The 17,030-nt window shown below is 37.2% G+C and overlaps 2 protein-coding genes across 3 annotated transcripts in view; one reads left to right on the top strand and one right to left on the bottom strand.

Moving 5' to 3' along the window:
- The window catches only part of LOC137624359 (aspartate--tRNA ligase, mitochondrial-like), a 195,491-nt gene extending 193,230 nt beyond the window's left edge, over positions 1 to 2,261 (bottom strand). Inside the window, exon 1 of one of the 2 annotated variants that reach the window (XM_068355060.1) lies at positions 1,619 to 2,261. In XM_068355060.1, coding sequence (XP_068211161.1) covers positions 1,619 to 1,772 — 154 coding nt within the window. In that variant the 5' untranslated portion in view covers positions 1,773 to 2,261. The remainder of the gene's footprint in view (positions 1 to 1,618) is intronic. The other variant, XM_068355061.1, reaches the window with a different exon arrangement.
- Positions 2,262 to 6,447: 4,186 nt separating this feature from the next.
- Positions 6,448 to 7,443, top strand: LOC137624644 (zinc finger MYM-type protein 1-like). The gene has a single exon (XM_068355602.1). It carries the CDS (start codon positions 6,448 to 6,450, stop codon positions 7,441 to 7,443), a length of 996 nt encoding a protein of 331 aa, XP_068211703.1.
- The last annotated feature ends 9,587 nt before the right edge of the window (positions 7,444 to 17,030 follow it).

The raw sequence follows: 17,030 nt of genomic DNA, 5'->3' as shown, positions 1-17,030 counted from the left end.
AAAAATTAATTTTAATGAGTTTATAATAAAAGGAAGTTAATCGAAGAGGCCTATAAGAGGCGGAGAGATATAAAATAAATCTATAACTTTGTTAAGCAAAATTAAGAAAAAGAGTCTATACTCTCTTAGACACCAACACTTCCGTCTAAGGGAAGGGTCGGCCATTGAAAGGTGAACGAGAGTTCATACTCTCTCGTCACCAAAAATAATCAAAATTAATCAAATTAATTCCAAAAGCTAACTAAGCTAATATAGAAGTTTTCCAGTAAGGCGACAGCCGAAATCAAAGAGAAATACTTCACCAAAGTCGTGAAAATACTCCAAGAACATAAGCGTATCCCAGAACGTCTTGCCGGAAGCACGACAGAGGAATAATTGAGGAGGTGTCAACAAGAAGTACTTGAGTACCTGGCCACAGGTGGCGCTGGTAAGAACACCCCCTTCTAGTATTGTGATAGCTGGCGTATCCCTCCATAGAATTCTGTCGGGCAACAGAGTTGACAGCTACATGATTATCGGGTAAGTTTAATATTGAAAAATTATTTTTATATGTTTATAATAAATGGAAAGTTAATCGAAGAGGCCTAATAAAGACGGAGAGATATAAAATATATAGAGGAAAATCTATAACGTGATATAATTACTAAAAGCCTAAACACACTTCCGCTAAGGGAAGGGTCGGCCATTTAAAAGTGAAAGAAAGTCCATACTCTCTTTGTCACCATAATTAAATCTATCCAAAACGAGTTCAAGATTTAAGATGAAGATAAAACACCTGCATAGCGAAAGCTCAAAACTAGAATAGTGTACTTCACCAATTAGTTGTGAAAACAAATCCAGTTTAGCAACAGCGAATAAGCACGTCTTGTCGGGAGCACGACAGAGAGAAAATTGAGTTCTTTGTTTACATTGAGTACTGGGTATCTGGACGACAGATGGCGCTGTTGGGCACACCCGCAACCTGTGTAGCGATCGCTGGCGAATTTTACCTTAGAGTTTTCTGTCGAGCAACAGAGTTGCAGCTATTATAATCACCGGCTAAGTTAAATATTGAAAAATTAGATTTAGTTCGTGACAGTTTGGCTATAACACTGTATATCCCAATTGATATAAGCCAATAATTTAGGAAATATTTACCGATGCACTATCATTGGTAAATATAGAAAGTTAACTGACTCCCCTCAATACACCCAACAGCACACATTCCTTACTGACTGATGGATGATCAACCCCATACACCGCTTACATTCATTCAACTTGCCTACGACGCTGTTCTTATTCGTCGAGCATCACAAGTATTTCTATGATGTGCAAAGGGTGAACATAAACCTAATTTTTTCTCTTAAATGTCATAAACAAATATTTGGGGTGTATGTATGATAGCGGCCACCTGTATATTAATGGCTGACTAAGAATACAGCAGTATAAGGGGGGTTACTGGGGAGTGTTAACCCCCCCCCCATTAGGTAAGTAGGTAAAGACGCGAATTAGAGGTTAGGTTAGGGGGGGAAACTTTAATTTAGTTGGGTTTCCATATTCTATGCTCTCTAGAGGAACTGGCCGCTGTTATACAAAGGCTCCAAATATTCTACAATCTGTAATTTTACCCACTACTTACCACATTTGGGTCTATGACTGTGAACATTTCTACACTGGAAAAGGGAAACTGGCTTATGCACAAGTGGACGTAGCCCTAAATATGGGCTTACGCCTACATGGCTTTGTAGATGCTCAGCTAGACGTAGAAACTGTAATACTGCTTTTATCCTCATTGTATAGTGGTTCTTGATGCTCTGGTTCTTTCACCAAATGTCTTTTACCTTGGAGAGTTGCTGTGAACTTCACGTTGTGATAAAACTATGTTCTGTTAGACAACCGGCATCAACAGAAATTTCACACAAAATACACCGTATTACGGAAACATAATGAGCGTGAATTCAATACTTTATAATGTTTATAATTTAGCACTAAATAGACAACAATAAAGTATACTTCCAACACACGGCCTGTAACTAAATTTTGTTAACTTCAAAGGTACCGGGTAGATGTCAAAACTTACGAAGTTACGTAAAGTAATGTATTTCCGTGGTATGACGTTTGTTGATGATAAATTAAACAAGAACGTGAAATTGAATTCATATTGTTGTTTCCCTGATGTTCAACGACATATCTTTTAACGCAAATGTTAAAAATAATAGTATAATGGTAAACAACCAAGTTATTGCCCGGATAAAAGTTTTGTTTACATGGGATCGTTCTGTTTGGACAGGTCCGAATATCTATGTATGAATCACATGACAGAAATCATAATATCTTAATAACGCACTATTATTATTATTATTATTATTATTATATTAGGTTGGCCATAGCACCAGCCACCCATTGGGATACTACCGCTAGAGAGTTATTCGGTCATTTCACTGGCCAGGCCAGACAATAATATATTGGGTCCCTCTCTCTGGTCACGGCTCATTTTTCTTCTACCTACATATACAGTATACAACATCTTTCCTCAGCCACCCGTTGAGATTATACAGCTAGAACTGCTACTGAATTATCTAACATCGGCGTCGAAGCTCAAGCTTTCGAATTACCCAGAGGGAGTGTACTTGGCCCAATCTTATTCTGCATCTATACTATCAGTCTCTCGAAAATACTACAAAGGCATAATGTGAAGTTCAAACTATTTGCGGATGACACAATTTTACTTCTCCATAAATGATATAGACGGCACTATTGAAACTCTAAACCGAATTCTTAATAGTGTTAGAGAATGGATGACAATTAAAGAGCTAAAATTAAATGAAAACAAAACTGAGTTTATGGTGGTGGGAAAGAGAAACACTGTGAGAAGCTTAGGTAATATTCAAATAAACATAAATAATGACTGTGCCAATATTTAGTAGTGTTCGTGATCTATGTGTATTTCTTGACTGAAACTCTCAATGCCCAAATAAATTATGTAGTAAAAACTGCTGGTTATCATCCAAGAAATATTGCTTTTATAAAAAGGTAACTGGATGAATATTCCGTAAAGAAAATTGTGTTAAACTGTGTGATTGCCAGAATTAACAACTGTAACGACATCTACTACAATCTACCAAAAGTACAACTAAGAAATTACGAAACATAACAAAGAGGAGCAAGACTGATAAAGGGTGTCCCACCTAGAGAAAGGATCACTCCTATACTAATTGATCTACATTGCCTGCCGATTAAAGCGAGAATTGGATTTAAAATAAGTAGGCTACAATAACCCACCAAGTTATCAAAACCGATCGTCCAAAATATCTAAGGAAATTGCTACATATTGTGCAACCATCACATCGCCCTGACACGAGAATAGTTACAGATGGTTTCAAACTATCAGAACCTAGATACATGTCTACTGTAGGCTCTAGAGCCTTTAAATATGGGATCCCGAGACTATACAATAGGCTCCCACGAGACATCCGAATAATTGAAGATACTAAGGTTTACAAGAGGAAACTTATTCAGCGAGTGTTTTGACAGTGAGGATCAAACAGTAAGCGAACAATACGCATTGTGATATGTTAAATGCTCACGAATAAAGAAAAAAACCGTGGAGGTCCTGTAGAGAGTACGGTTCCCCTGCTATACAGGACCAGATAAGCAGCCTTAAAGTCAGTAAAGAGAGTTATTAGGGCCAACGACTGGCCAGACAGTACTTCATTGGATTCCTCTCTGGTTACGGCTTTTTCCATGTTGGCGGATACATACACAGAATTGGCTGGCATATTCTTTACTCATTCTCCTCTTTCCTCATACACTTGACAACACTGAAATTACCAAACAATTCTTCTTCTCTCAAGAGGTTAACTACTGTGCTGTAATTGTTCAGTGGCTGCTTTCCTCTTGGTAAGAGTAGAAGAGACTCTTTAGTTATGGTAAGCATCATTTCTAGAAGGACACGCCAAAATCAAACCATTGTTCTCTAGTCTTGGGTAGTGCCTTAGCCTCTGTACCAAGGTCTTCCACTGTTTTGTGTTAGAGATCTTGTAAGGACACCGCTCCCTCCGTTGTCCAGAAATTCAACAAATTGTCTATTTATTTAAATTCTCCTTTTGCCATACCGTGGCTTCCTATATATATATGTATTCCGCTCCCTCAGAGCTACAATTTGACATATGTATTATTTCATTACATGTTTCTGTTTACTTGCAATTCATGTATTTGTTCATGTGAGAAAACACATATATTTTGGCGGGAAGTTCAAGCTGAATTGGCACCTACGCCATGCTACCTTTCCGTCCGCACCCTGTATTATATTCCCACGCATGTTTGAATAATCATCAGTTGATGTTGGTGACGCTTGTCTCACTGTCCTTATAACTGGTGACCCCGGAGTTGAAGTAGCATCAGCGGTTTTGGCTTTGCCATTAACGGACTTTTAACGGCCATGCTACCTTCTCTTTACTCCGTTACCTTGGGCGTGAGCTTCAGCCTTTGGTTCTCCCACACCTCGGTGCATGTAAGGCAGTAGGATGAGCTTAACCGACATATCAACTTCCCACCTCTTCGCCGACTCGTCGTCTGACCACAATGCCGGAAGCAACACACGCATCGCGCCCAGCAGCCTCGCCTCCACGCCCAAAGTCAAACTGCCGCCCTTTTCTCAACACAACACCGCTTCCTGGTTCCTGAGAGCAGACGTACTCTTCCAAGTCGCTAGACTCAGCGACTCCTGCGCCAAGGCCAACATTGTTCTCACCTCCATCCTGGAAGAGGTATTCTACAAGATTTCCCCATGGCTCGACGCCCAGGCCGGCCAAGTTTCATACGACGACCTGAGAACAAAACTCATCGGTATCTACTCCCTCTCCATTTCAGCAAGGGCACAGAAAGTCCTGGACCTCGCCGGCAAGCTCATGGGTGACACCTCTCCTGTCGAGGCGTGGGACGAGTTAATCGGCCTGCTTATGCTCCCCAAAACAGACAGCAACGGCCGACGGCGTGAAATTAGCCTATCTCGCGAGATCTTCCTTCGACGCCTACCACAGGACGTAAGGGCCCAATTGACAGACGCCGACACGCTTCCGATGAATGAACTCCTGTCGAAGGCTCAGAAGCTCCACGAGGCCTCCAAAGCATCTCGTCTCGGAGCATCATCAGTATCGTCTTCGTTCTCCTCCTTCAGCAGCTGCTCTTCCATAGACTCCTCAGCAACGGCCCCTGAGGACGACGAGATCAACGCTCTAGCAAGAAAGAAACCACCGCAACCGACAAGACCGAACCCTAGGACTAACCCAGCATGGTGCTTCTACCACCAACAGTTCGGCAGCGACGCCAAGAAATGTAGGGCACCATGCAGTTTCCCTAGCAGATGACGCCAGAAGAATCCACCTACCACCATCGCAGCCGCAGGAAACCAAAACAAGAATGGTTTCTATATCCTCGATACCGTTTCCAACCATAGACTCATGGTAGACACTGACGCAATGCAGTCAACGTTCCCACTGTCCCAGTCCGTCCTAGACCGTGGTCCCAACAAAAATGCTCCCTCACTCGTCGCCGCCAACGGATCTCCCATACGGTGTTTTGGGACCAGGACCCTGAAAATATCTATCATGGGCCGTTCGTATTCTTGGCCCTTCGCCGTCGCTGACGTCAATCGCCCCCTCCTCGGTGCAGATTTCCTCGCTCACCACGGACTCCTTGTCTCAATAGACCGCGTGAAACCAGCGTTTCTCGAAGGGAGCGACACTGCCTCTGCCGGACCTGGCAGATCCAGAGTGCCACCTCAAAACAAGGCGTCCAATGAAAGAAAAATCAACAAATGACGACGAGAGGAAGGGATCCTTCCGCCGACCGCCGACGCGCCCCTCCGTTCAAAAACAAGAGGAACCCTCCGACGCCCGAAAAGATACGAAGATTAATCATCAGCCCTCCGCGCCGCCCGATGTCTTGGGGAGGGGGGGAGTACTTGTAAGGACACCGCTCCCTCCGTCGTCCAGAAATTCAACAAATTGTCTATTTATTTAAATTCTCCTTTCCCCACACCGTGGCTTCCTATATATATGTATTCCGCTCCCTCAGAGCTACAATTTGACATATGTATTATTTCATTACATGTTTCTGTTTACTTGCAATTCGTGTATTTGTTCATGTGAGAAAACACATATATTTTGGCGGGAAGTTCAAGCTGAATTGGCGCCTATGCCATGCTACCTTTCCGTCCGCACCCTGTATTATATTCCCACGCATGTTTGAATAATCATCAGTTGATGTTGGTGACGCTTGTCTCACTATCCTTACAATCTCTTGCTTCAGGGCATGGGCGTCAACAGGTGGGGGACGGGGGGGACAAGTCCCCCCCACTTTTCAAAGTGGGGGGGACATAATATCATTTGTCCCCCCCACATTTTTAGTATTCACTATGGTGATTATACCAATGTAATATTCAGCTAAGGGATGAAACTAGAAATTATGTCCGTGCATGTGCAAATATGTCCTACACGGTGGCTTACACGATATGCTGCAGTGAAAGCAGTATTAGATAATTACCCTGATGTACTGGCTGCCCTCCAGGAGGCAGCAAAGGAGTTAGGGTCAACAACTGCATCCCGAGCAGCAGGTTTGTACAAATGTTTGTCCTCAGGGGAATGTCTACTTGGATTATATGGATCACTTCCTCTTATTCAATGTCTAGAAAACTTCAACAAGAGCCTACAAGGATCAAAAGTGACAGTATCTGGAATGCTAGAAGCTGCAGAGGTTACCATAAAGAGCCTACAGTCACTTCGATGCGAGCACAAATTCAAGAGATTATTTGAAGAAGCAGAACAGAAGCTCCATCTGTGTGCCCTAGACGCAATTCCTCTTCCAAGAAAGAAAAAAATACTAAAGAGGCTAGACCAAGGATTAGGATTTGCCTCTAACTACTGTCATGACTCAGCTGAAGAGTTTTATCGAGTTGAGTTCTTCAGTGTTATTGATGCTGCCGTACTGAACATTAAAGAATACTTCACTTCCACTGATCTCACCGAGTATCAAGATTTATCGTCAGTACTGTTGACTGGGACACATAAGCCAGAAATTATCACTAAGTATCCAGAACTCAATGAATCTCTGAATCAGCAACTCGATTTCTTCCACAACCAGTTTAAGGGGTCAACAGTTAAAGATTATAGAAAGATCTTCGCAGATATGGTACCAGAAGTTCGCCGAATGTTTCCTCAGGTAGAAGCATTGTTACGCCTTTTACTTGTCTCCCCAGCAAGTTCCTGCACAGCTGAGAGGTCATTCAGTGCTCTCAGACGATTGAAGACATGGTTACGTAGCAGTATGAGTCAGCAACGCCTTAACCACCTCATGATTTGCCATTTACATCGTGACCGTCTAGCTACCTTAAGTCCACAGGCGATTGCTGAGGAGTTCATCCGAGCAGAAGACAAACGAAGGACCATTTTTGGTAGATTCTGACTAACAGAATTGCTAGGATTGACACAGGTTATTTTTCGTCTTAATACTTTAAATGATATGATAATAATCTTATTTGAATGAAACAACATGAGTCTTGCTTTCATATAATGTGAATTAATCAGTTAATAAACCATGCATGTTGATTTAATCAGGCTTTATTAAAATTTTCAAGTAATATAATAGTGTTTATATCTTAATCATTACAAAGGGTCTAAGCCTAGGTAATACTTCATGCTCAAAGCTTTAATGTCATCATGTTTGGCCATTGAATTTAAGAAATATTAAAATTATTTTGTATAACTTGACAGACAGATACAAAATTAAAAGGCTTATAACAAGATTTCCGGCAGGATACAGGTCTTGTATTTTGCTGAAATATGTTGCTCAGGTGCCTTTAAAAGCACCAAAAAAGGTAATAAATTAAAAATATTTCTCGGGGGGGCTTACAGCGCCCCCCCGGACCCCCGGCTGTGAGGGCTCGCTGCGCTCACCAGCCTCGCCTGTCAATGTCCCCCCCACATTTTAGAAGCCAGTGACGCCCTTGCTTCAGGGTACACTCGGGCACACTATTATATCTTGTTTCTCTTCCTCTTGTTATTTTGAAGTTGTTATCCTCTTGTTATTTTCCAGTTTTATACTTTATATATGAAAGATTTATTTCAATGTTATTATTGTTCTTAAACTTATCTTGTAGTTTTTTCTTATTTCCTTTCCTCGCTGGGCTATTTTCCCTGTTGGGGCCCTTGGGTTTATAGCATCCTGCTTTTTTCAACTAGGGTTGTAGCTTAGCAAGTAATAATAATAATACTTATACACCTGACATCAGTGAGATTTCCAAACAGAAACAATTTTTCTTCGGTCAAAGGCTTAACTACTGTAAAGGACTAGAAGTGAAAATGGAAAATGTACCGCTATAGATTATGAGATAATCAGAAAATAGGACAAGGAAGGAGTTAAAAGGATCCACATAACTGAAGAAAAAGTAGTAACACCCTACATAATAACAGATAGGATTACATACATAGATTACAATGCCATGATAATTGAAAAGGACTGACAAACGAGCAATAAGAAGGATAATCAGAAGAGAAGAAACCTGGACTTGAAAAGATTTAAAGAAGAGTCTGAAGCTGCAGGACCATTGAAAATCATTAAAGGGAGGGAGGCGATAAAAGAAAAGAATAGAATATAGCAAGAAATGGTTACTAGGATAAAGGAGAAATCCAGCAGAAAAGTCAGTATGAAATTTCACCACAAAACAAAAAGAATAAGAAATTTAATTAATATGAAAAGGAAAATAAAGATCACATTGAGTCAAACTAATTTAGAAAACAGGTGACTCAACGAAGTTCAAGAAAAATTCATACGTTTATAATAAAAAGAAAATACCAGAAAAATGCAAAGAAAGTAATACAAACTGCAAATGAAGTTGAAAGAAAAGGTGGGGTCAATGTATTAGCATTTTTTGGATTTCAAAGAGATGATAGATGGACATAAAACAAGTCCTATGACGGCCATCAGAAATAAAGATGGAGTAACAATAGAAAATGTTGAAGATATTAAAACAGAATTTTAACTTTGTTATAAAAAACCTATCTAAGTTGGAAAAGAGTAATGCAGAAGTGAAGAGAAAAAGCTGACAAAATTAATAAATTGTCTTCCAGGAGGGTAATGGGAAAAAGTAAATTATAAAAAGGTACAGTAATAAAAATAACTCAACAAGAGGCAGATGTCGTAATACTATCCTTGAAAAATAAGAATACAAGAGGCAAACAAGAAATTAGCAATAGAATGTTGAAAATCACGGGTCATAGCATGAAGAATAGCATGGGAGAAATTATAAATGATATTGAAGAGAGAATAGAAATACCTGATGAATGGGATGAACTACAAATATTATCAGTGGGAAAGTCTAAAGGTAGCAGCTTACATATAGACAATAGAAGAGTACTATTTATTACGAACACGGTTGGTAAAATATTTGAGTAACTAAGGCTAATGAAAATTAAGGATGAAATTAATGAGAAGATTGGCAGATTTCAGTGTGGTGGGATGGAGGGTAGATCAACAGCAACACCTTATCACACTGAATGCTGTCATAGATTTTAATAATTACTTAGGAGCCTTGGCATACGTATGGTTTGGGGATGCAGTAACGTGTCTTGATAAACTGTGCTAAAACGACTTTATTAAGGAATTGAGTAAGATGGTGGGAAAAGATGATATATAAATTAAATGAGAAGGCTAAAGCAATAATCAAGAGTCCCGTCGAATATACATAATCAATTAATATAGAAAGAAATGTAAAGCAGGAAAAAAAATTAGCACAAAAAAGTATGTTCAATTGTCACAGACAAAGTTCATTCTATAAGTGCAGAGACGATTGCCCTGATTAGAAACATTAGAATAGAAGCCCTGATTTGTGTGGATGATATAACATTTCCTAGCACCAATAAATACAAAGCAGAAAGAGCTACAAGCAACTGCCGCAGTTTGGAAGAATTAAAGAAATTCACGTTTAGCACCAATCCACAGAAGTCTGCGGTGTTAGTAATTAGACACATAACAGAAGTTAGAAAGATGAAAGGAGGGGTTAGAAATGGAAGGATAGAAACGTTTAAGGAATATAAATACTTAGGAGAATGGTACTTACAAATGAGGAACCATATTCTTAGCCTAAGTAAAAGCGAAAGCAAACACAGAATACATGGTACAAGAAGTTAGGAAGTATGAGAATAAAGATTTATGAAACAGTAGTAGTACCTACGATGTTTGCTAATATTGAGACACGGGGTGTAATAAAAGAAAAAGGAATGAAAGAACTAGAGGGGATGCAGTACAAGATTTGCATAGGAATGTTTGAACAGGTTGATACCACACCGTACTGGGAGTTAATAGCAGAAACAGGAAAATAGCCAGATGAAAATAAAACAGAGTATGAAAGGCTGATGCTGTTTCATAACATCAGAGAATAAACGACTAGTTAAGGAGATAGTGGAAGACCAAATAAGTGATCCGTATCGGGAATGTTGGGGAAAAGTCTTGTAGGAATATGTAAAAAAAATATATTAAAATTGAAGAAGAATGAAAGTATAAAATGCAAAAACGTAAAGTAGTAAATGAAATTAAAAGAAAATAAAAATTTTCACCCAAGGGGTTAACTACTGCACCTTAATTGTTCAGTGGCTACTTTCCTCTTGGTAAAGATAGAAGAGACTCTTTAGCTATGGTAAGCAGCTCTTTAAGGAGAAGGACACTCCAAAATCAAACCATTGTTCTCTAGTCTTAGGTAGTGCCATACCCTCTGTACCATGGTCTTCCACTGTCTCTTGGGTTAGAGTTCTCTTGCCTGAGGGTACACTCGGGCACACTATTCTATCTAATTTCTCTTCCTCTTAATTGCCAAAGTTCTTATAGTTTATATAGGAATTATTTATTCTAATGCTGTTACTATTTTTAAAATATTTTATCTTTCTTTGTTTCCTTTCCTCACTGGGATATTTTCCTCTTTGGAGCCCCTGGGCTTATAGCATCCTGCTTTCCAAACCAGGGTTGTAGCTTAGCAAATAATAATAATAATAATTCGCATGCCAGCAAATCGATTCCAGTCTGGACCATGAGTTTACGCTGTTTACTGGGGAGGCCTCTGCTTTGGTTGGTCACCATAGGGGGGTTTTGGTTTTGGGTTTGCGCGGCTGATGTTCTGGTGAGTATCTATTCTGATGAATCGGGAACTGAAACCAGACACCTTTAACCTTTAAGATAGAACTTTTATATAGAAAGTTCCTTTCTGATAAAGAATATTTTCTTTTAAGTAAAATTCATGAAAACTAAGAGTAAAATAACGCACGTATGCAATACTCTGAAGGATGACAACATAAATCACTGGAATGTAAAGTAAATAAGTGTCAACCTTAACTCAGTAATAGCTTAATGTCTCCATGAACGTGTGGGAAATACTGATACATAAATTTGAATTCTTGCGTAATTTATCATTTGCGATTTAATGGATGCCAAGAATATTGTTTTCCTTTGCGATATTCACTTTAAATCTCAGCGAGTCGAGATTTAATGTTAATTTTTGCCATAGGCTAATGCAGATATTCTAAGCAATTAAGATAAATAGTGTAAACTGGATTTTAATAGGCAGTCAATATACACTATGTTCTGTGCATACCCTAGGGGCCAACAGGAACACTTTTACTCACGCATATATGCACACACATAAATAAATAGACATACTGTTACTGCACATCCTTGAAAAGAATACGTTAGTAGAGCGATTCCCAAATCAAAAACATCACGCTAATCCATTATTTTTTTTTTCCGTGTCTCGGTTCAAAAGTAATCCAACTAAAAGGATTACTGGCTTCACTCGCCAACCAGCTCAGATTTTCTAAAGTTTAGTAACGTTAGAAAAATGTTGGAAAAACGCTTATCATTTTGCGAAGTAAATGTTCCCGAGGATCCTCTTTCCGACGTTTTCTATTGCAGAGTTCTTCTCTCTCTTAAGTTGGCGTAAAGATGCAAACTGCTGTCACACACACATATATTTGCTGTGAACAGGATCTACGATATTGTTAGTTTAAGGTATGAAATGATTTAAATTATCCATCTATTTTCAATTTATTTAGTACTAAATGAGCTGCAGATCGGTATCTTTTGATTATTTCTTTTATATCATCATTATGATCAAGTAATTATACTCAATCTCTATTTATTGAGGTGCTTTGCACTGACTCGCAGCGGTGCTCTTTTAGTTCGGAAATGTTTCCTGCAATATGATTGGTTAGAATCATCTTGTCCAACCAATCAGCGATAAGGAAGCTTTTCCGAGCCAAAAGGGCACCCCTGCGAGTCTCTGCATATCTGCCTTACTATAAAGAATTGACTTTTTTTTATAGTGCTTCATTGAAAGTATATATGTCAGTTAAAAGGTTTATGGATTAAACATGAGTTGCGTAACAGTTTTACACAATCTTGCGTTGCTATGCTGAGAGTGGTAAACTGTCGAGAGTGGAAATCTCTGGGAATGAAAATGTTCCTCTATAGGCCTACTATGAAGCTAATAGTATCATGTAGCTAAGCAAGGACTACTAAAATATTTCTTCCTTTAAGTTGCAATGGGAATTTAGTGTGAGTAAGAATTCCTTGATCAGTGCATTAATTGATCTGAATCTTACAAAAAGGACAGCGCAATAAGTAAAAAGTATGGTACCAATCAGATCTCTCTCTCTCTCTCTCTCTCTCTCTCTCTCTCTCTCTCTCTCTCTCTCTCTCTTCTTCTTCTTCCTTCTTCTTCTTCTTCTTTATAACATTTATAACACGCTCATTCAGAAGGTTACAATGTGAAATTTTATACATATATAGCCTATATATATATCCTATATATATATATATATATATATATATATATATATATATATATATATATGTATATATATATATATATATATATATATATATATATATATATACTGTATATATATACACAGTATATATATATATATATATATATATATATATATATATACAGTATATATATATATATATATATATATATATATATATATATACATATATATATATATATACTGTATATATAGATATATATATATATATATATATATATATATATATATATATATATATATATATATATATATAAAATTTCACATTGTAACCTTCTGAATGTATAATGTTAGAAAGGTGATTAAGGAGGCCACCACGGATAACATAGGGTTTCTCCAAAAGTGGGGCATCCTTTCAAAGAGAAAGTCTTCCCCAGTTGTGGGTCCCCAACTTAAAAGGAAGACAGAAAAGTCTAGAATTTTCCTCGGGCTGTTCAACAACATCCCACAGTCGTAATGACCATGGTGCCACAGGCAAGCCGTCGAATATGTGAACCTTCTGATCAAGCGAAGCAAAGAGACGCTTCTGGTAGGAGGGAGGTTCCTTCAGGATCGCTGGACCTTCGATCCTTGGGGCCAAGGCCTAATCAAGATGGGACTAGGATGGGAAGTAGACATGCCTCCACCATCATTTCCTCAAATCTTCCTACACTCCAAAACCCTCCTGGAAGAGTATACTTAGAGCTCTAGAGCATACAGGCGGTAAGGAAAGTAGAGTCCATCGAATTCCAGGGAAGGCTGTTTGGTGCTCATGAGGACTCAAGAAAACTCAGTCATTCTGGACTTACATACATATATATATTTATATATACATATATATACATATACAGTATATATACATACATATATATATGTATGTATATATATATGCACTATATATATATATATATATATATACACATATATATGTATATATATATATATATACATATATATATATATATATATATATATACATACATATATATATATATATATATACATACATATATATATATATATATATATATATATATATATATATATATATATATATATATATATATACATACATATATATATATATATACATACATATATATATATATATATATATATATACATATATATATACATATATATATATATATACATATACATATATATATATATATATATATATATATATATGTATATTATTATTATTATTATTAAATGCTAAGCTACAACCCTAGTTGGAAAAGCGAGATGCTATAAGCCCAGGGGCTCCAACAGGGAAAATAGCCCAGTGAGGAAAGGAAATAAAGAAAAATAAAATATTTTATGTAGAGTAACAACATTAAAATGAATATTTCCCATAAAAACTATAAAAACTTTAACAAAAGAAGAGGAATAGAAACTAGATAGAAGTGTGCCCAAGTGTACCCTCAAGCAAGAGAACTCTAACCCAAGACAGTGGAAGGCCATGGTACAGAGGTTATGGCACTACCCAAGACTAGAGAACAATGGTTTGATTTTGGAGTGTCCTTCTCCTAGAAGAGCTGCTTACCATAGCTGAAGAGTCTCTTCTACCCTTACCAAGAGGAAAGTAGCCACTGAACAATTACAGTGCAGTAGTTAACCCCTTGGGTGAAGAAGAATTGTTTGGCAATCTCAGTGTTGTCAGGTGTATGAGGACAGAGGAGAATCTGTAAAGAATAGGCCAGATTATTCGGTGTCTGTGTAGGCAAAGGGAAAGAATCGAAACCAGAGAGAAGGGTCCTATGTAGTACTGTATATGTACTCTATATATATATATATATAAATATATATATATATATATATATATATATATATATATATATATATATATATATATTCATATATATATATATATATATATATATATATATATATATATATATATACTTACATTATACTTTATATATATATATATATATATATATATATATAAAGTATAATGTATGTATATATATATATATATATATATATATATATATATATATATATATATATATATAATACATATACTCAAGCTTTTACTATAATTTCCACAACAATGTTTGGGAAAGAAAAGGAATACGAAGACTTGGGAAGTAACATTATCTACTTTCTACAGACTGGCTACTTTTTAGCGAACAGAGTTCGATTAAAACTACCTATTACCTAATTAGCTGCACAATTGACTTTTTTACCATTCATACAACAAGCAAAACTTAGAGCTCTACAAGTGGCTTAACGATAGGCTAGAGTAATTCATCAGTTTGGCGGCAGTCTCCAAGACACCTTATCCTTTATAACAGCACAAATTCTGAAATGCAGTTTGCGAGTATGGCGGAAGGCAAAGCACATCTCATCAAATATTGGTTTTACTCCCTTGATGACAGTCTGATGAGAGTGCAATATTTTGAGTGCGCTTGGCAACAAGTGGTGTTATTTAATCAGTACATGTCAGGTGCAGTACCTCACCCCCCAAACGAAATGTTTATCTTTATAAAAGAAATACATTATTATTTATGTGTGTATGTCTTTGTGTGTAGATATTTTATAATGTACATAGGTTTTATACTGTAGACTATATATGTATATATGCACTTATGTTCATCATCATCATCATCATCAGTTAATAGCCTCAGACATGTCCTTCCACTCCCGTTTGTTTATGGTCATTTTATGTCAGTCCATACCTGCAAACTTTCTCAGTTCGTTAATCCATGGTCTTCTCTTCCTTCTCCTGCTTCTTTTGATATCTCTAGGGACCATTCTGTTATTCTTAATGTTCATCTATTGTCTGTCATTCTAATTATATGCCCTACCCATGTCCATTTATTTTTCTGAATGTTGTTAGAATATCCTTTACTTTAGTTTGCTCGCGCATCCATGTTGCTCTTTTTTTTTTCTGCCTCTTAGTGTTAATGCCATCATAATTCTGTCCACAGTTCTCCGAGTTGTAACTAGCTTATGTTCTAAGGCTTTAGCAAGGCTCCAAGTTTCTGGTGCTCAAGCTAAAACTGTTAGGACCATCTGATTAAATACTTTTCTTTTTAGATAAAGTGGCATTTTCTTTTCATAATCACTTTGTTTACCAAAAGCTTTCTAAAAGAGATTATCCTTCTTTTAATTTCGGTCTCGTGTCCTGAAGAAACACTTACTGTCTGTCCTGGGGTTCGTTCATAACTTTTACTTGTCTCTGCATTTTCATTGAACATTATCTTCATTTTGCTCATATTCATTTTCAATACTATGCTTCTTCTTTCTCTATTCAAATCTTCTATCATCTTTTGTAATTCCTCCCATGATTCACCAAACACAACTATGTTATCTGCAAATCTTAAGTTGTTAAGGTATTCGTCATTGATATTAATTCCTACAATATCCCAATCTAATTCTTAAAAACTTCTTCCGGGCATGCTGTGATTAATTTAGGAGAGATGGGATCTCCCCGACTAGCTCCTTTCTCAATTGGATTTTTCTCTCTATCTTTATGTAGTTTTAGAACTGCTGTACTTCCGGTATAGATAATCTTCAGGTGTTCTAACATAAGATTCATCGACTCCTTGTCTTTGAAGGGTTTTCATTATTGCTGAAGTTTTGACAGAATCAAAAGCTTTCTTATAGTCTATAAATACTATATGTAGTGGCTTGCCATACTCTGTTGATCTTTCCATCAGCTGGTTAATTACATGGGTAGGGTCAGTTGTTGGATACCCACTTCTAAAGCCCGACTGCTCTCTTGGTTGATTAAAGTCCAGCTGTCTTTCTATTCGGCCTAGTATGATCTTTGTAAATATATTCATATTACGGAAAGTAAACTTATCGGGCAGTAATTTTCAGGTCTTTTGTGTATCCCTTTTCGTGAATTGATATAATGACAAAGTTTTTCCAATCAGTAGGAATAGAGCATTCTTGCAGACATTTGGTGTAGAGTTCAGCGAGTTTTACTGCTATGAAATCTCCTCCATATATTATTAAATCCTTTCTCCTTTCAGTGATATTTCATCTTCCATTGCATATTCCGCTCTCATCATCTCGGTCTTCCTTCTATTTATCTTGAGGCCAACCTCTTGTGATATTTCATGTATTCTGGTAAGCAAGCATTGCAAATCCTGTGGTATTCTGCTAATAAGGACAGTGTCATCAGCATATTCTAGGTCAGCTAATTTCCCATAACCAATCCAGTCCAATCTCTCTCCAACA

This window comes from Palaemon carinicauda, chromosome 31, assembly GCF_036898095.1.
Source record: "Palaemon carinicauda isolate YSFRI2023 chromosome 31, ASM3689809v2, whole genome shotgun sequence".
Taxonomy (NCBI): Eukaryota; Metazoa; Arthropoda; class Malacostraca; order Decapoda; family Palaemonidae; genus Palaemon; species Palaemon carinicauda.
Note: the sequence above shows the minus strand (reverse complement) of the source record. Positions and strands in the feature narration are given on the sequence as shown.

What these genes read in the sequence shown, in the direction of transcription:
- LOC137624644 (XM_068355602.1), top strand. Translation starts at nt 6,448, where the DNA reads ATGTCCGTGCATGTGCAAATATGTCCTACACGGTGGCTTACACGATAT.